At 52.8% G+C, this 19,763-nt stretch overlaps 3 protein-coding genes and 1 long non-coding RNA gene across 7 annotated transcripts in view; 2 read left to right on the forward strand and 2 right to left on the reverse strand.

Annotated features, from left to right (window-relative positions):
* The first annotated feature begins 625 nt into the window (after positions 1 to 625).
* On the forward strand, positions 626 to 3,109 carry LOC129782711 (cyclin-dependent kinase 4 inhibitor B-like). Its single transcript, XM_055790551.1, has 2 exons — positions 626 to 1,027; positions 2,553 to 3,109. The coding sequence occupies exons 1-2, from the start codon at positions 887 to 889 to the stop codon at positions 2,814 to 2,816; spliced, it is 405 nt and encodes a 134-aa protein (XP_055646526.1). The 5' UTR covers positions 626 to 886; the 3' UTR covers positions 2,817 to 3,109.
* LOC129782712 (uncharacterized) lies at positions 1,280 to 6,707 on the reverse strand. Of its 2 annotated transcripts, none has more exons than XR_008744737.1 (6): positions 6,373 to 6,707; positions 5,600 to 5,684; positions 5,033 to 5,139; positions 3,361 to 3,936; positions 2,879 to 3,034; positions 1,280 to 2,496 (listed from the first exon to the last, which is right to left on the reverse strand). It is a non-coding gene; the product is annotated as an uncharacterized LOC129782712 (long non-coding RNA). The 2 variants fall into 2 exon arrangements; XR_008744738.1 differs by having other exon boundaries at positions 6,292 to 6,379.
* Positions 5,744 to 17,049, forward strand: LOC129782710 (cyclin-dependent kinase 4 inhibitor B-like). Of its 3 annotated transcripts, none has more exons than XM_055790549.1 (2): positions 5,744 to 6,007; positions 15,684 to 17,049. In XM_055790549.1, the coding sequence occupies exons 1-2, from the start codon at positions 5,765 to 5,767 to the stop codon at positions 16,167 to 16,169; spliced, it is 729 nt and encodes a 242-aa protein (XP_055646524.1). In that variant the 5' UTR covers positions 5,744 to 5,764; the 3' UTR covers positions 16,170 to 17,049. The 3 variants fall into 3 exon arrangements, with proteins under 3 accessions (XP_055646524.1, XP_055646523.1, XP_055646525.1); XM_055790548.1 differs by lacking the exon at positions 5,744 to 6,007 and adding an exon at positions 7,029 to 7,372; XM_055790550.1 differs by lacking the exon at positions 5,744 to 6,007 and adding an exon at positions 13,338 to 13,574.
* MTAP (methylthioadenosine phosphorylase) overlaps positions 16,840 to 19,763 on the reverse strand; it is a 45,597-nt gene continuing 42,673 nt past the window's right edge. Inside the window, exon 8 of the mRNA XM_055790546.1 lies at positions 16,840 to 16,957. Coding sequence (XP_055646521.1) covers positions 16,940 to 16,957 — 18 coding nt within the window. The 3' untranslated portion in view covers positions 16,840 to 16,939. The remainder of the gene's footprint in view (positions 16,958 to 19,763) is intronic.

The raw sequence follows: 19,763 nt of genomic DNA on the forward strand, positions 1-19,763 counted from the left end.
GCAGGCTCTCTGCGCTGCTGCGCCCACTGCTACGCAGCGTCTGCACCGACTAGAAAAGCTGGGAAGAGCTCGCAGTTCCCCCAGCAGAAGGGGGGAGCAGCGCGGCCATCGCCGCCTCCCACTCCCCGGGTACCGGTGGGTGTCCGGAGAGCGGGTAAGGCAGCGTCAGGTCGAGCGCTCCCGCTGTGACGGGAGCGGGGCCCCGCTTACACCAGGCCCGCGGTCCCGGGGGCGCGGCTCCCCTTAATTCCCGCTTTCCTTAAATACAGCCCTTTTGCCGCTTTTGCGCCTTCCCTTCCCCCGGCCTCACCTCCCCTCGGGGCGGTCAGGCACAGATTAACACGATGAGGCCCTTGAGAGAGCCGGGGGGAGGACAAAATAGTGGAGAGACCGGCCCACCGCCCCCCCGCCCGCCCCCCGAGAGCCCGGCTCTTCCGCCCCTCAGAGGGCAGCGCGGCGCGACCCGCCCCGTCGGGGTAAGGCCGGGGGCCGCCCGCGGCCGCTGCGCTCCGCCGCGGCGCCGGTGAGTGACAGCGGCGCGCGGGCGGGGCGGGGCTGGCGGGGCCGGTCCGGGGCGGTCCGGGGCGGAGCAGCACCATCCGCGCGGTGAAAACAAGCGACGGCGCCGCGTCCCTGCAGGTGGCGGCGGACCCGGCGGCGGCCCCGCGCAGGGAGCCCGCGTCGCACCGCCCGCGTCGCCCCACCCGCGTCGCCGAGGGCTGCCGGGCGCACGGAGCGGCGGAGTCGGGCACTCCCATGGGCAGGGCGCCCTCCGCGGGCGGGATCTCGGCCAGAGCCGTGTAGCGCGGGGCGGCCGGGCGGCGGGTGCTGCAGCGCTCCGCGGACACCGGCCGCCGGCGGGTGCGAGGCCGGGGCGGGCTGAAACATGGCGCAGCGAAAGGGCCGCACGGAGGCGGACGAGCTGGCCAACGCCGCCGCCCGCGGCGACCTGCAGCGCCTGAAGGAGCTGCTGGACGGCGCGGCGAACCCCAACGCCGTCAACTCCTACGGCCGGACGGCCATCCAGGTAGGGAGGCTGGGGAGGGGGGCGGTGCGGGGACGGCGGCAGCGGGCCCTTCGTGCCCGAGGAGCGGCGGCGGCAGCCCCGAGGCAGCCTCCTGGGGCCGGCCGCCCCCCGACGGCTGCGCTCGGCTGCTGTCGAAGCGGCACAGCGCCGCGGCTCCTCTCGCTTTTCTCGAAAGGCGAAAGTCTGTGACGGCCGCAACAGAGGTTTTAGTCTTAACAACCCTTAACTTTATCTTAACCAACTGAGATTGGATGACTCAAAACCGAGAACTTTAATGCTCATCTCGCAATAAACGTGCAATAAAGAGTAACGAGGCACCTTTTCTGAAAGAATTACTCTTTCGTCATACCTCATCTTCTGCTTTATACGTCTGTTAGCGATTTTGCTCTCCCATGGAGAAAAAGCATATTCACTGACTCTCACGATACATTGTGATCGCTGACCCTTAAGGCCAGAAGCATCTGGTCGCGATAGCCTTGCCCAGGAGACCCTGCAGGTAAGCAGCTAGGAGTCCATCTGGGAGGGCTCAGTCTGCCCACGTTTCACAGTTGCATGAACGCCTGGATAGATGCCGTGCCCGGAGAAGCAGTAGATACACATTTATAAAGCTAAATTAATTTCTGAGATAGCTCTAGCCAGCTTCTTGAGTTTTCAAAATAAAATGAAACGGGAATAACCCGAGAAGCTATGTTTGGGGTTTAGGGCCGGTGTTCGCGAAACTCTCCTACAAAATGACGGTGCAGCATTTCACTCGAAACACGTATCTGATGCCGACCTCCGACATGTTTTTTTTCTGCACCTTTACGCAGCAGGGATTTAGCCCGGGCGCTGTAGCACTGCCGGGTGCGCTGGGAGCAACGGAGCTTCGGGGTACGGGGACCCCGAGAAGAGGGGGCTCCCGGGCGTTTTAGTGCAGCGCTGGGCAGGGACGTAGAGGCTGAAGGTGCGTTTCGAGTCCCTCCGGAGGGCGAGGGAAGCGCGGACGTCCCGTTGCGGGGCGGGAGCGTTCCTTACACACGCTTTTCGCCTTTCTAAGGACCTTCTTGGAAAAGCGTCCCGGGTGAGAGAGCGGAGCGGCGGCAGCCCCCGGGAGCTGCTCCACCGGCACGGTTACGCGGCGGCCGTTGCAAAGCGGGTCGGGACTTGCTCGAGCGGTTCCTGCGGGGGTGCGCCCGAAGAAGGGCGAGCCCCTTCCCCCGGCCCCTCTGCCCCGCGCCTGCTGCCGGTTCCTGTCGCGGAGCGGGCCCCCGGTGCGGGCCCGCACGCCCCGGCCCCGACGGGGCTCCAGCGGCGCTCTGTCCCACTTGCCCCGCTGTGTCCCGCGGCGCGGAGGAGGAGGGATTCCTCCGGTGCGCGGCGTTCCTGCGAGGTCCGTGCTCTCCGCAGCTCGCGGCGCCTCCAGAGCCGATCTCTAGGCCTCGCCTGCGGATTTTCCGTTCCTTTCCGTAGCGATCCCCATACCTGCGGGGCTGAACAAGACAGCCCGAGCGGGGCGGGCGGGCGCTAACGCTGTGTCTCCCCGCAGGTGATGATGCTGGGCAGCCCGCGGGTGGCCGAGCTGCTGCTGCAGCGCGGAGCCGACCCCAACCGCCCCGACCCGAGCACCGGCTGCTTCCCGGTGCACGACGCGGCCAGCGCCGGCTTCCTGGAGACGCTGGAGGCACTGCACCGCGCCGGGGCGCGGCTCGACCTGCCCGACGGCTTCGGCCGCCTCCCGCTCGACGTGGCGGCGGGGGGCCCGCACGGACCGGTGGGCCGCTACCTGCGACACCCGCCGCCCCTCGTCTAGCCTCCTCCCGTAATTTATTGCCCGCGCCCACCTCGGGAGACAGGAAGTAGAACAGCACTCACGGGCTTCTAAAATCCGCGGGTGGCGTTTCGCTGCTCGGATGCACGAAGGACCAGCGCGATATGTATCGGTTTGCACGCTATAGTTAGCACGTGCCTGCATGTTTTCCTGCGCTTGACACCCTCCACGCCCCGCTTTTTGACATGGTAGTCCAAACACTGTGAAGAGAAATGAATATGAAGGAAAGCCCCTGCACAGAGACGGCACAATAAACCTTTCGTGTTTTGACAGGACCGCATCTGCGCTGTCTCTTTACCCTCCTCCCCGGGGCTCCCCACTCGCGCTTCCCAGCCGTCCGTCTGCAGGGGGCGAGAGAGGCTCCGGGCTCTCCCGGGCCCGAGCCGACCGCTCCCGGTTGGTTTCAGCCTCAAGCTGCGTCGGACTCAAGGGGCGCTGAAGCCAACCTCTGCCTCTCCCTTGCAAAACCGGCCGGGACAGCGGGGAGTTGAGCCTTCCCGGGCGCGATTGCGGCTTTGGCACATACCTGCTTAAAACCGCGTAAGATGCTGTGCATGTCTCTGCATGGGCCCGTGGCGCATCCATGGCTCTTCTCACGAAGGTCGTAAACATGGGACATAGAAGGAGAAAATAAAGAGCGATTGGCGTCTCCGCAAGCCCAATACCGCCCTCGCTTGAAGTAATAAGTGTTTTACCAACTTGCAGGTGACCTCCTCCGAGTTGCTGTGAATTTAACAGTATTTTGAAGAAACCATGACGGTTGCACAATGAAGGCGGTGTGGAACTGAAAATTTAAAATCGTATATCCGAGCTCGGTCCCAGGGTTTCCTAAGCTGCTCGAAGGTGGCGTTTGGTGAAGAAAAAAACGAGCCGTTGTAACAGCGAGCGAGTGGTTGTAACGGCTGTGCTGCTGAAGGAGGAAGGGGGGCGGGGAACAGATCAATTATGTGGGGCTGCCTGCCCCACACCCACCCCCGGACCCCACGCGGGTCCGTGCTGACACGTCCTGCGCGACAAGGACACAGAAGGGGAAGCAAGGTGGGACAGCGGGAGAGCCCTGGGCTCGTTCCCCAGCACAAATCCCGAGCACTTTGGAGGCTATCTGTGGAGAATTGAAGGGGAAAAAAAGATTTCTCTTCGGTTTGCGTTCCTACCGAGTGTCCAAACCCTAGATATTTCATATATAAACATTAAAAATAATATATGTACTCTTATATAACGTATTAGAATATGCTATTTATTACATAATTTCACATAATGCATGCTTTAAAATTACTTTGTATACGTTGGTACACTATAGATATAGAGTTATACCATTTAAGTGTGTAATACATCTATGTAATACCTATATAAAAATATACATAAATATGAGTATATATTTAAAACCCGTTGTGGTTATATATCAAGCATATGTATTTGATTATTAATTATTTTAATCTGTAATATGGTTGTGCTTAATTATAACTACTATTTATGCATATAAACTCTGTGCAAAAATTCACATTATATTCGTGCTTGTTTATTATAAACCCGCCTAGAATATGTATTTTATACCTATCTTTTTATAGAAAATATATAACATTACAATAATGTGATGATAACACCTTATGAAAATGTACTATATTCTCTCTTAGTACATGGCATAGCCGCAGGCAAGCCAAGGACAACACTGGGGATGCAGCAGTCAAGTGCCTGCATGCTGTGCCTGAGGGAGCTGAGATGGAACTGAAATGAGACTGAACTGAGGGAACTGAGATGGAACTGAAATCGTGCAAGGCTAGAGCTTGGCAAGGCAAGGCTGCAGAAAAGTAAGGGTCTGATAAACTGTTCTTCTTCCAATATCAGTTAGACCAGTATTCCTCTTTTGAAAGGTCGTTTTCCTCAAGAGTCAAAATTGATTTAAAATTTTAAATATTCACATTATAGTTTATGAAACAACAACGATAATTATTATTATAATAATAAAAATAACTAATATAATAATAATAATAGTAATAATGATGATGATGATGATAATAATAATAATAATGCATAAATTTGACTGGGAAATAACGTACTTTCCTAGGCTGACTGCACTAAACGAGCAGAATATGCCTTCAAAATGCAGCAGGGCTAAATGCCTAATTGCTATAAATCTGCCTCATGCTGCAGTTCTGGAGCCCCTTGCCCGTGCCAGGCCCACAGTGGGGGCTACTCACCTCGTGGGAGGATGGGGGTCCCCGATGTAATCCTGCTCGGCCATGGGAGCTTCCACAGGCACCTTTTCTTCTGGCAGCAGCGTCGGCTCCAGGGCTTGGATTTCTCCCTGAAAAGCAGCATAGTAATTGTTAACAACAAACAGCAGCAATATGCATGTCGGGAAAGCCCTAAAAGCATTATGTTTAACGTGGCGGTTAACTGGCACTTTTTATTTCTAATACCTCAATTGTGCTTGAGTGTATCTGAGCGACAGACAGACAGACAGACACACCCCTCTGCAGCAGGGTTTGTGCCCTGTGCACGATGAGATGCTCCCCGGGCCCGGCTCGGCCATGCATTCAGCGTTGGCGGGTATTTGGTTTCTATTGCCAAAACTGTCAATTCATCCTCCCACCACCGCACCTGCATCATGCAGCCAGGCAGGCGTTCATTATTTCTCTCAATTTTGCCTTGCCTGTTGTCGAGAAGTAGCCACGGGAGAGGGGGTGGGAACCAAAAAAAAAAAAGAAAAAAAAGCAAGGATCTCGAAGAGCTGCTTTCATTTCTAAATGGCTGTTTTCACTCACACATTTCCCAGGCTTGAAATCGGACTCGGTCCAAGAGAAACCATTTCAGGCTCTTCTTTATTAGCATTGTTGTTAGGGTTACTCCCTGCACAGGCATGAGAAGGAAACTTGTATTGACATCGGTGTTATTACTGTTTGTCCAGCCGAGAGTAGGAGGTGTTTGTTATGGGGGGAGTGTTGCACACGCATATATCCACCAGCCCTCCCAGGGACGCCGCGATGCCTCCCTCTCTCCCGGAGTCTTCCCTGCCGGCTCCCTGCAGTCCCTGCGCACCCCCAGCTCCGCGCCGAGCCACGTCCAGCCGTGCCGAGCCATGCCGGACCCCACCGCACCCGAGGAGGACGAAGAGGCACCCGCAGGACCGGCACCTTCCCTGCCCGTCACCCCTCACCGTGCCTCGCACGGAGGTACGCCGCGCCCGGGACGGGGGATGAGCAGGCAGAGGGGCTCCCGGGGAGGAGGGGCGGGGACGGGGCGGGTAGCGGATCCCCCTCAACCCCGCCGCCCAGAGGTCCTCTGCCGGGCGGCAGGCCTCGCTCAGCACCGGCCGTCGAGGGGCTCAGCACCCTTCGGCGGTCCCCACGGCAGCGGACCGGGAGGGGAACGCCGGCAGGTTGATCGGGGCTTCTGAGCGCTCCTCTGCTGTTTACCGTTCCCGCCCCCCTCCCCCCGCCACCGCCCAAAATCTCACCCTTCAAACCGAAAACAAAAGGATCCGTCACCGCGGAGCACGGCCAGGGAGAGGGTCGGGGGAAAGGAAATAGTTAATTACCCGTTTCGGTTACCGGCGGGGGGAGACGAGATCCGCTTTTTTTTTTTTTTTTTTTTTTTCTCGCTCCGCTACGCAACGGCCCCGCGTCGCGTTCAAATGACCATGTGACAAGGAAATAGCTGCTCGCCCGGGCCAATACTGGCCTGCACTTTTAAAGCGGCAGGGATCCGCTAGCCGCCCCCCGGTGCACCTACACGGCCCCCGGGGGGACGGGCGGGGGTCGCGATGCGTCGGGCCACCTCAGCCCCCGCCCCACCGAGGGGCTCCCGAAGGGAGTGGGGTCCAAACCCAAACAACCAACAAGAGAAAAACCCCAACATAACACACTTTCTGCAAACGGAGCGGGAGGCCGTGTGTTTGGAGGGGACAGACGGGACGGGACGGGGGGGGGCGGGGAGGGGGGAAGGAGGAGGGCAAGGACATGTCGTCAAGGCTTTATTTGAAAGCAGGGGAGCGCCCTGCGATTGGCCGTCCTCCACGCCCGTTTGGTGGTGGTGCTCCCCGGGGAGAGTCAGTGGGAGGGGAGAGGAGCCGGCAGCCTCCCCCGTCCCCATCCCCCGCTGCCGGTCCTCCTTCGCCTGCTTTCAAGGCGGGAACCATCATCATGGGAGGCGTTTAAGGGGGGGGCGGGGGGGGGGGGGGGGAAGGGAGGTAAAGCGAAATGGGGAGTCGAAATTAGTCAAACGGAAAAGAAAGAAAAAAAAAAAAAAGAAGAAAAAAAAATCCTCTCCAATGAATGGAGGGTGAGAGGGCCGATTCACCGGTGGGGCCCCGGCGGGGAGGTATTTCTTGTGCGACAGGCCGGGGGCTCCCCCGCACCCATGACCCCCCGGATAAGGTGCACTGTCCGCTTTCGGCGCGCCCGCAGCCTGCGCCGGGCCCGGGCCCTGGGATGGCGCATCCTCCGCGGTGTCGTCGGGGCGCTGGGGCGGCGCTGGCCGCCGCGCCTCGCTCTGCTACTGGTCCTGCGGAGGAGGCGCCGCGGGAGCCCCCGGCCCAGGTAGGGGCCCCGGGTAGCGGGGCTGCTTGGGGAGGAGGCGGCGGGGGGGCTGTCGCTGTCGTCGCGGGGGCCCGACGGTGCGGTGGGAACGGGAGGCGGTAGCGGCCGCCCCCGGGCGAACGGGGTGCCCGCTCCCCACGGCAGCCCGGCCCCGGTCGCGCAACACCACGGAGCCCCCGCCGCGCCACATGCTCATATTGCATCGGGAACACGTGAGGGTTGCACAGGCGTGGGGGTTATTATTTTTTAGTCTTTTTTTTTTTTTCTCTTTTTTTTTTTTTTTGTTGTTGTTGGTAAGCGCTGTAGAAAACGACCTGTTCTTGAAAAGTTACTGTAACTTATTTCTGCCTTTTTCTTTGTCCCCCTTGAGAAGTTTTTCTTTTCGTTTTTCCTATGGCTAACTTAGAAAAAACAAACCCACCACCCCTTACCAACATTTGCAGATGGTTTTCTGCAAGAGAGAACTTGCTCTGAAGAGAGAAAATGGCCACTGTTTCCCGAGCCTGTATTACTTTCCATTGCTGTAAATGACGGTGAAATACAGTGGCCTGCTTTGCCTTCCTTGCTGCTATACAAATATGTGCAATAAGGGTCAGAGCGGCCGAGCAGTGTCAGAAAGAGTAATTAAAACACACACGTATATAAAGGGCATTGAGACACCCAAGGTGTTTTTAGAGACTTTTTCCTGATTTCAGACTGCAAAACCGGATTGTTGTGAATCTGCACACCACAACTTAGGCCTCGATCATTACACAAAATTAGACACATTATGAAAAATAAAGTGAATATTAATTTTGGTGAGTGTTTGAGGATTGTTCTGCAAAATCCTTGTAGGAGGTCAGTAGAGGAGTCCACAGCCTTCTCTAATCCAGAGCACAGACTGGAGAATAGCAGGGGCAGAAGGACAGTAGAAATATTTGCCTTAGAAAATATCTACAAAAATAGCGATTATATGTTATATAAATATATATGTGTGTGTGTATATATATATAGATATTAAAAAAAAAAAAAACAACCCAACAATTAAACCCTTCAAGCTATAGGACTCGAATTGTGGAGATAAAGCAGTTCACAGTTTGCCTGCTCCAGTCCCTGGTTAGATCCTTTTAGCACTTTTTGAACATCAGGTGTAGGGAGATACACATACACACTCTGTGTGTGTGTGTGTGTATATATATATATATATATATATAAAAAGTCAGAAACAACATCTAGTTTTCCTTGTTACTTTCAAATCCTTCCTTTCTTGCATTTTTAGTAGGCCTAATTTCTTCATCTTACACTAAATGGGGGGGAAAAAGAAACTATAAACTCTGGTTGACCTGAAATGCACAAATCTGGATTATAAAACATTAAACATAGATATGAAGGTGTCAGTTATCTCGATTTAAAATTTGCTGCAGCAAGGACAAAATCTTCTTATGCATCAGGCAGTGTGGCAACTTTTTTTTCCTTCTATTTCCACACTTGCTGTAAATACTGCTGCTCCCCTGTGCCCTGAACTTTTCACTGGGGAGATTGAGTTCTTGAAAAGTGCCAGTTAGGTCTAAAATAGTGACTGAAATGTGCTGAAAAGCTGATTCTGAAGAGGCTGGGGAGGGGTAAAAGAAGTGTGTGTTTAATCTAAAAAAACCGTGCTCCTTCCATAGTAGGATGTAACAATATTACAGTCACAAAAGTAATGCATAAATATTTTGGCATCTCAGAGACAGAGAACCCCAAACCCACAGTATTTCAGGACACAGTCTGCCGGAAGAGGAGGGGGGCTTCATATTTGGATGAGGTGGAAATCTATTTCAGGGGAAAAAAAAGAAGTTTGAAAATAAAGGGAAAACAGCTGCTTTTTAAATTTCTTTTTTCCTTGCCCTTATTTGTTACTTAGAGAGATGGGTCCTATTCTCAAGCTTTGTTCAAAATTAAATTACTTAAATAGGTGGATGGAACAAAGAAAATTTTAATACTCCTCGAGCAGTCTTAGAGAGAGAGAGTGTCTTTCATTAAAACAGTGTCCACGAAGCTGCTTCTGAACCTCCGGGGACTGACACTCAAAACCTGGCTGATAGAAGCAATTCTACATCGCATTGGCCATACCGTGACCTTTTTCTCTTGCAACATCTAAACCTTTTTATTTCTTAGACGTATGGGAGAGATTTTATTTGTTTTGCCTTGTGTGTGTGTTTATTTGTCATTTGTCTTTGCTTTGCTATTTGTTTTTTAAGGAAGGGAATATTTTGCCTGATGAATGCTTAATTTTTGTACTGTTAGGTGATTACCCAGAGCCATTACATCGTTTTACTTTCCAATGGCTCCATAGCACAAAATGGAAAACTGAAGTAATATGCGTCTAAAATTTCCTGGAGGGTTTCTACAAAAATTGTAAAAATATCTAGAAATATTTTCACAGCTATGTAGGGCAGCATATTGCATTCAGAAATGTGCTTTGTGCAAATTTACATCACACAACTTGAAAAACAGAAACCAAAGTATTTATTTTTTAGTATTGCAGATTTTTGGGTCGTTGTGGGGTTTCTGTTTGTTTGTTGGGGTGTAGTGTTTTTTGGCCATTTTTATGTTCAAAAGAAACCTCTATGGCACAACTTCTAAAGGTCTAAAATTAAAGTGCTAGATTTTCCTGCTCTTACCCAATATGTGTGATAACGATAATTATCTTTGCAAATACACTGACATTTTAAGCTGAAGAGTAGAAGCATCCTCTTCAACGATTTCTATTCATCATTTTTGCTTCAGTTGGGGCATAACTCCGAACAACTGTTCCCCCCCCCCCCCCCCCCCCAATTGTAAATCAGGTTACTTTCATGCAGCCTCTCCATTGCGTCTTCCACTCCTGCCCCTCCTGTGTTTTGGGGGGCTTTAGGGGGTTTTTTTTGCCTATTTACAAACAAGGACATCCCAGTATTATGTTCTCTATAGTTTGCCTCTTTGTAGTATTTAATTAACCCCTAAACTTATTACTGAAATACCTGCTAGATGATAAAATAACTCACATAAATATTTTGAAAACACTTTAAGTTTAATGTTTACAAATTTTTTTCTTCGAAAGGGTAGCACGTGCTAAGCCTTAAACAGGGCATAAGATGGCTGCTTTTGGTAACTGAAAATTACCTTTTCTGTCCTGTATGCTATTATCAAAACATCTTCAAAACAATTTGCAGCGTTGCTGTACTGTAATATTAAAATGGATGTTTTCAGTGTCAAAACCCTGTATTGTTGAACAGTGACTTTAAAAAATACTAGAAGCAGAAATGTAGAATCGGAAGACTGCTTGATGTGGACAGTCTTCTCCATTCCCCCCCCCCCCCCCCCCCCCCCCCATATCTTTGCAGTAAGGTTTGTTGGAGAGGGAAGATGGTTTCTCCTCCCTTCCCCCAAGATGCAAGTCCAATACAAGGGGTCGTTTTCAAAACGCATTAGCACAGGTTTGGCTGTTATTTCCCTGACTTCAGAAATGAGTGTGTGATATTATGTTTTGATGAATTTGAGGTCGTTTGTTGGTACCAAAATTGTGCAAAATAGGATGTGCATTTGTGAGGGTAAAATTCATATGGCTTCAATAATGTAACTTAAAATTGTGTCTTTTTAATGGTTCAGTGGCTTGACAAGTAATTTGGAGGACCAGTAATCATTAGCACAGGACCATATTTGTTGTTTTACACCATGGTGCTATTTTGTGGCTTTTAATAGATTTTAGCAGGAATGGAGATACAGACAGGCCCTCTGACTCCTCTAGTAACATCTTAATTTACAAATATGTTGACATGTGAGTGTATAATATTTTTTTATACATATATAAAAGTTACTTATACAAAAAGACATGTATGCATATATTTATATACACACATATGTGAGATGCATAAAATCCACTATCATTACTATTTCACTGAAAGCAAGATTAGCCAGAGATAATATGCAACCCTGCCGCGCCTCACTAGTGATCTGCAATTTTAGGACACCTGACACACGTAATCCCAGGGAGGTTTTCTCCTTGGATCTATCCCTACATGGCTATCACTAATGGCAGAGAGGGCATGAAGGACTGCAGGGCACTTTACCTGTTGGGTGGGAGATCCTTTCCTTTTAATTCCCTCGCTTTATGGACTTTTAAAAAATCCACTTTTAAATTTTGGTTGTTGATTTTTAAAAAAATATTAATTTTATTTTTAATAGCCCTCCAGCCCTGGGGTCCACTCTGCACCATGCACTGCAGCAAAACCAGGGTGCGTGGGAGCCCGCTGCACGTCCCTGCCGAGCAGGTGCCTTACCGCGCCCAAGCCCGCTTCAAATACCGCACCCTGCCCTTGCAAAGCAGAAACTTGGCGGGGGAGGCTCAAAAAGCCCCCATATGAGGAATTTTCAGTGATTTTCTGTCTTATCTACGCAAGGATAAATTTGTGTTTAATTTCTCCGTGTCCAAGGATGCCTCTGCCTTTCCGCCGTCCGTACCTGTAGACATAAAATCGCCGGTTTCGCCCTTCAGGGCATTTGCCCTCTCAAGAGCCTACGCGGGGCTTTGCGTGTGCTCGAGTGGCTCAGGGGAGGATAACGTCGAAGGGAACAAAGGTGCATCTGCACGGCAGATACTGCTTCTGTGGCAATCGCACCGGTTTGCTGTAATTAAAAATAGGAGATTAGGCAACTGACGGGGTAGGGGGTGGGGGGCGCATCAGGACACACACACACACAGCCTAAAAAAGTCCTTAATCTGTTTTGCTATATTTGCTCACTTCATCCGACCTCGGCGGTGGCTCTGAAACGCCCCGCTCTCCGCATCGCCCTGTGGGAGCGCAGGAGCCTTTAACCCCCCCTCCTTCGTCTCGCCCCTTGCCCAGGTCTTCCCGTACCTTCGAGGTGGCGGACTAAAACCTTTAAGCCGCGGGTCGCGGGTGCTGTGGCAGCTCCGCAGGCGCTGGGGCCGATTCCCCGCTCCCCTCGACGGGGGGGGGTGGCTGGGGGACAGGGTGAGTATCACAGGCGTCGCCGGGGCCCGCCGCGGGGAGCAGCTTTGTCCAGGAGGGATGAGTGGGAGTGCGGGAAGCAAGAGGAGGAGTCAGGTGCGTTGTTTTTGGGAACCTTCACAGAGATAAGAGTGGGCTCTGCCCAGCCTCTGGCTGCCGGGCTGGAGCCGTACCTTGTCCCGGCTGGGTCTCGTCGCGGCCGTCTTGCCCGCGACAGGCTCCCGCAGGGCCGGGCGAAGCGGTCCCCGCGGCCGGCTGCCATGCGGTGGATCGCAGACTTCCTGCGGGCACGGCGCTCTTCCTCATCCGGGCCGCCTGCTCCCGGCCGGCGGCGGGACGGGGGAACGGACCCCAGCCCCACCGCTCGGAGGAGCTCGGGGTAGGGCAAGGAGACCCTCCGGAGGGACAAGCCAAATCCATCCCTCTCACAAGAGTCCCTCCCTGCCCCGGGAAGGCTCTGGTGTGCCGTCCCCCGCCGCACGCCCCATGCAAAATAACGGCGGGGCGCGTCCCACCTGCCCGGGCCGGGGCAGCTGTGGCCAGCCCCGGGGAAGCGGTTTGCCGGCTGGGCTGCGCCCCCCTCCCCGTCCTTCGCACCCCGCACCGATGTGGGGAGGGGCTGGGAGCGCACGCCGCAGCCCCCGTCCCCTTCCTCCTCCCGTACCAACGGCGCCCCCGGGGGGTGGCAGCCCCCGCGGGAGCTCTCGGGGCGGTGTGAGGCCGCGCTGCCCCGCGGGGTGCCGAGCTACCAGCTTGGCTGTCAGCACCCCGCGATCCTACTCCACCCCACCCCTCCCCGCCAACTCCGTGCCCCCCAGGGAGGGAGCGCGGGTTTTCCCGCAGCCGTCAGGACCACGGCCCCCTCCTCTCGTGGAGCCGGGGCGGGGGGATGCTGCAGTGCCCTGCCCCGCCGGGCGGCGAGCAGCGAGGGTACGCAGGGCCGGGCCGGGGGACGGTCTGCCCCGGGGGGGGAGGCGCGGGGGCCGGCCTCTGTCGTCGGGGAGGAGCAGCTGCCGAGCCGCGGCGGTCGAGGTCCTGGCCGGGGGAGACGGAAAGGCAGGGGGCGACCCTGTGTCGGGGCGATGGAGGCGTCCCCCCGGGGCGGCCGCTGTGCTGGCGACCGGCTGTGCAGCGCTGCTGCCCGCGGGGACCGCGAGGAGGTGCGGAAGCTCCTGGACGCGGGCGCGGATCCCAACGGGACCAACTCCTTTGGGAGGACCTCGCTCCAGGTACGGAGCAGCGGGGTTGGGGGGGGGGGGTTATGGGGCAGGGGGGGAGGGGGTGTGTGGAGTGTGACGGCTTGGGGGAGCTGTCCTTTGCCACGCTGGCGGGGGAGAAGGGAGGGATTTCGGGTTTTGAATTGATTTTTATTGTTATTATCGGAACCGAGCTCCAGCCGCAGCTGCCTGAATGCAGGAGGGTATTTTTTGAACCCCCGATCTCCTGCAAACACTAAGATAGGGTTGGGAGGGGGGGGGTGGGGGGGTTGGGGGGGGGTGGGGGGGTGCACCGGTGTCAGCAAACGAATTATGCGAAAGGGTACTCAAAAGGAGAAGTAGGACTGCAAAATCCTCTTCCAGATGGGTTCAGGGAGTTGATTGCGCTTCGATCGACTTTTCTTGTTTGTTTGCTTGCTTTAAATATAGCCTTAATGGGTCTTTCCCCCAAGGAAATAGAAACGGGGTCCCTTACTACTATATTCGTGTGAAAGAATAGCACAGAAGACGGTGTAGAAATTGTCACTGAGCAAAAATTGTAACTTGAAACTAGGTATATATTAGTAGTTGTCACTGTTATGAGTGGTATTTTTAATATTAATTATTCATCAATAGTGGTTGTATTCATTGATAGTATTACAAGTACAGTGTGCAGTGGAGTTGTTTTGAGACATTTTGAGAGCTAGAAGTGTGTTATATTAATTGGCATACTTAAGCTGGAAGAGTTAGGTTCTCATCGAACGATTAATGTACTGTGATTTAAACTGGAGCTGTGCATTTCATGAAAAGGGTTTTCTCGAGCTTCCATTTGAATGTAATGATTCACCAGCTGAACAGCCATTTTGGCACTTGCACTTTATATAGAAAAGGAATTATTTTTCTGAAGTAAGTTACTGAGAAAGGCACTGAGAAAATTATTCGTTTTATTTCTGTCGCAGGTTCAAATTCCAGATGAAAAGGCTCTCCAAATTGTAGTAAATTTTCTCTTTCCACCCCTTACTTCTGGCTGAGACTAAGTTCTGTTTCCTTTACCAACACTTTGCAAAATGGCTGCCACTCTGACATGCGGACTTGCTTTATCTTTCTGAAAGACTTAACCTCTACAGGAATTGATAAATTATGAAGTTTATAAACATTTTCACACTTCTATTATAAATAAAACCAAATATTTGTAGTCCATAAACAGATTCTCTCGAGAAAGAAAATAATGAGAAAACAAGTTTTCTCAAGGCATTTTCTACAGTCTTAAGGCTCAATTCATGGAGGTTAAAATTCCACTGAAAATAACCAGGAGAACGGGGAAAGTAAAAACCCAACCGTCAGTTTCTTCTATTTGCTTGCGTGTTGTTTTTACTTGTCGTGCATAATAAGTACACCTTGGCAGAAGTTCCTGCTTTTGTTTCAGCTGCGGAGTGGCAGGGAAGTTTTGTGTATTACCCATGGGCGCTCAACAGCTTTCCTTGCTCCTGTGAGAAGAAGCACAAGTTTAGCCAGAGCTGAGAGAGAGCAAAACGGTTCGATCCAGAACTCAAGAGCAGGGAAATCCTCACCTGGCACCGAAAAGAGCCACTGCCAGGGCTGTTACACCTGGCCGTCCGGCCCCGCCGTGCTTCCTGCGCTGCTGCTGCGATGTTCATTGAAAAATCATAGCGTGTCCGCTCCTCAGCGCTGTTACAGAACGCGTAGTGCGTGTACATACAGTGTGTATACACCCCCACCCACTCTCTTTATAGTATAACAAATGATACATATAAATGGCGTATATATCTGTCGTGTAGGTATGTGTGTACACACAACACAAGTACCATACATACCATGTTATATATAAATGGTGTAAAATGTGGAACTGAACATACACGTATGTAGTACTTATTCTGGAAATCACAGCCATCTTAGCTAATATCTTAATTTATCATAGAATCATAGACTATCTCACGTTGGAAGGGACCCATACAGGATCACCGAGTACAGCCGTGTGCCCGTATGCAGGTTACAGCTGCAAACAGCTGACGTGGGAAAACTATGCCCCAAAGACACCCCGGCCGGCAGCCTCCCAGCCGCCAGCCGCCGCCGCCCCGCAGCTCTCCGCAGCCGCCGCGCTAACGCTGTGTCTCCCCGCAGGTGATGATGCTGGGCAGCCCGCGGGTGGCCGAGCTGCTGCTGCAGCGCGGAGCCGACCCCAACCGCCCCGACCCGAGCACCGGCTGCTTCCCGGTGCACGACGCGGCCAGCGCCGGCTTCCTGGAGACGCTGGAGGCACTGCACCGCGCCGGGGCGCGGCTCGACCTGCCCGACGGCTTCGGCCGCCTCCCGCTCGACGTGGCGGCGGGGGGCCCGCACGGACCGGTGGGCCGCTACCTGCGACACCCGCCGCCCCTCCACGCTGCCGCACCGGGAGACGGGCCGGCCGCGGAGGGGGCTGTGCACTGGCACGCCCGCGGCGGTCGCCCCTGCTGGCCGCCGTCGCCGCCACGCCGCGCCGCCCCTCCTGAAGCCCCGGTGGCAGCCGCCCCCCGCCAAGACCTCCTCCCCCCGTGCCGTGCGCGCATCTCCGAGGAAGGTACCGGGCAGGTCCTCCCCGCCGTCGAGGCACCCAGCGAGCGCTGACGGCTGACGATGCTCCAGGCAGCCCAGCTGCTGGGGAGGGTCTGCCTCTGCCCCTCTGCCCCAGAGCTTCTCCCTCACCCCCGGGGCACTCCGTGTCCTGCTTCTGCCAGGCTATGCATGCTGATGAAATCTTTAAGGAAAAGCGGAAGGGACCAAAAGAGGGCCGCAGGGAGACCTCCTGGTTCTCCCCTCCGCAGGTTCACCGGCGGGCAGGGAACAAGCGGCAAACTGCTCTCCGGTGCCCCGCGGGGCAATGGGGGGAAGGGGGAAGGGAATTTCGTCGTTTCTTCCCTCCATTGTTAATTTGATGCGGTTTAGAGAAGTGAGAACGCTTTGCATTTTCGTGATACCTTTAGATTCCTTTATATAGCTCTTCAAAATAGTGAACACCTTAGCCAACCCGTTTACAAAATCAATTAATCTTCAAATCCGCCCCTTCACCATCCCGCTCGACTCAGAGAGTCTTAAAATATTTAACACTGTTCGAGATTATAGTTTGGGAACAGCTATACGTATTATGTATAGATGTATTCATTCATGAAAGTTATCCATGTGAGAAACCAATTGGTGATCCTTTAGTTACCGCGCAGATTTAACATTTGGACATATCTTGTTGATTCAGAAGATCTGGGCAATGAGCTCGGTATTTTTAAGACGGCTTTCCTTGTCTCCAAACCAGATAATCACAGAGCTTGGATCTGGATTTCTTCACCGGCATTGGCTCTGTTTTTCCCACGCGATTTCCATGGTCTACCCAATGTTGGTACCACTTACGTGTGATTAAATACCTGTTATTATTCAACAGCAAAATAGGAAAGAGGTTGGCTTAAAAAAAAATAATCCTTGTGTTCAACTATTAAATGCCCTGTACGCAGCAATACTCGGTGTTGGACGGTGCTATTCATTTCGACTTTGTCTATCGCTTACATCTTTTGTGTCTGTGCATAAATACACATTTATACATACACACACTAAGTGTGTACACAATAAGTACACATACACACAACACGTTCGCGCAGGTCGAATGCACAGGGCTTATACGCAGGTGTGTGTTATTTACGAACATACACACTCGAGTTAAAAGCACCCATGGAACATGCTAATTTCCTTATTTAAAAGAACGCTTACAGAGCAATAGGAAATGCACTTGCTAACTTCGCGTGGCTCTACGATCTCTTTAAAAGCAGGTTTTTTCTTTTCCTGCTAAAAAACCAAAGGCAATTATACGCTGTAGAGGCATCGCGGCGCATGCTGTGCCTGGAGGTTATCCCTTGCCAATTCCCGCAGGTAGGATGGCGGTTTGGTTGCCCGTGACTAGGAGCCTGCACTGTGCTCGCCGGCACGGGGCCAGAAGTGCTCCCATGCACCGTCATTTCGCCTCCAGCTTACCGAGGAACGGCTTTCTGCCGCTCATTTCTTTAAAATAGAAGGGCGGGGGTGGTAAGGAAAAAAGTCACCTTTCTCTCACCAAAAAAAACCCAACCCAAACCAACCAACGAAAAAAAAGTGACTTCCTAGATCTTTGGGGACCAAATCGATGACAAGCCCAGCCCGGAGGGCGGGCCGGCAGGAGAGGGATCAGCAAATCGGTCTGGGTCGGGGGCAGGGTAGGGTGGGAAGAAGGTGGGGGTTTTTTTCTCTCCCGTCCCCGCGGCTTGCGTGCAGGAGGGAACTCAGCTGAGCCTTGCGATGCTTGGGGCGGAGGGCAGGTGGCGGTCCTAGCGGCCGGCGGACCCCGGCCGGAGCGGCGGGGCGCAGAGCATCCCTGCATCTTCTGGGCTCCCCGCGACGCCCCAGCCCCCGCTGCCCACCGCCCTGCCCGCCGGCTGTCCGCCGAAGGCTCCCCCTTCCCTGCGGGAAGGAGGGCCGGAGCCCCGGGAAGTCCGTTCGGAAACATGGCAGGTGGAGCAGCGTTCACGCCAGGGTGCCTACGAGCTTTCCACGCAGCCTCTCCCCACCCGGGAAAGCCGTGCGGAAAGAGCCTGACCTTCCTAGGGCTTTGGCCTCGGAGGTGCCGTAGCCCCAGGTTTCCTGGGGATGTCGTCTGACGAGGATGAAGAGTTTTTGGGACAGAGATACACGCAGTGATTTCGGCGGTGGTGTGAGTCTGGTAAGTGCCTGAACGGACAAGGCGTTCACCAGCCTGCACAACTTTCAGCACTGGCACCATGAACAGGGAGGAAAGGAAGAGTTTGCACTGCTTAGCAAAGTATAGAAAAAGGTTTTCCTCCCTTTGTCCAGCCCAACCTCTGTGAAAAAATATTCACAGCTTTTTTTGTCTCTCTAAAAAGTCTTAAAAAAGATAGGTTCACCACACTGAGGTAGCAGCTTTATGCTGCTTTCCCTTCTTTCATAAATGTTCGCTCTTAGACAAGGAGCCAGCAGCCCTATGTGTTAGAAAGCATTCTTCAATTGCATGTGAACGCCAGATCTAAATAATTTGACTAAGGTATTTTCTGTTGTGGTCTCCTCTCTCAGGCTTTTTATATTTAATAAAAATACCTTCATGGTAATGGCACTTAGAAAAACAAATTTTTTTCTATTACACATTCTGGAAATTTACTCTTTGAGGACAGGACTTCCAAGCTTTACAAGAGGCGTAACCCCCTTCAAATTCACCTAAGTTTATTGTGTCTGTCAGTTCATAGGCTTTACATATCTCGTTCACAGCTTTTGAAACCTTCACAGAAGTGCAAAACAAAAGGCATTTCAGGAAAGAAAGTGATCACCTGACCTTGCCTGGGCCAAAGGTGTGGCAATACATTAACCTCTCTGCCTACTTACATGGAAAATAAGCCTCAAATACTGTGAGTCTCAGGAGGAAAGTGGAAGTGCTCAGAGCCTTCGCAGGAGAAACTGAGGAATTTGATGGTGGGACAGGTAAGCCACAGAACCAGGTGCTGGGGAGAGGACCTCTGAAGACATGCATATTTTACAAGAGCTCTGGTGGGGCAACCACTCCCAGCAGTAGAGATGAGGGATGATATACCTAGTGGTTCTAGATACTTATTTTTAATCAGGTCTCACTCAGTCCTAGTCTGACACTCATTGAAGTAATTAACCATTTTTACTTCTTTTGTTCTCCTCCACCCCCCACCCCCCTCCCCAACTTACAGGAAAAAGAGGTAGGAATACTTTAAGATGCTATATGAGCAAAAGTTAAGACAGAACACTCTTTATCTCTGTGGAACAAAGAGCAGAGAACAAATTCTTCCACATTTCTCTCTCTTTGTTACCATGTACTCATAAGTACCTGCACTCTTTTCATAGAAACACTTGCTAAGAAAGTGTTTCTGTGCTGGAGAAAGCCTAGGAAGAGGAAGTGAAATGTGAGGTGGTCCTTACAAGCTGAAAACCAAGAATCTTGTAACTAGAGGCTTCAGGCTGCCTCACAGAAATATACACAGCTGTTTGCTGCTAGACCCAGCATTGTCCTTGGTAAGTGAATGTAAGCTCAGGACTGAGGGTGGGCTGTGAGAAGCCCTGTTTGTATGTACTGCTTTATCCAGGGGTTGTGCAACCAGGGAAAGAGTTCCCACAAAGGACCACAGGGGCAAGACGTTCAGAGTTCAGCTCACACCATCAGTAGAGGTT

Source organism: Falco peregrinus, chromosome Z, assembly GCF_023634155.1.
Source record: "Falco peregrinus isolate bFalPer1 chromosome Z, bFalPer1.pri, whole genome shotgun sequence".
NCBI lineage: Eukaryota > Metazoa > Chordata > Aves > Falconiformes > Falconidae > Falco > Falco peregrinus.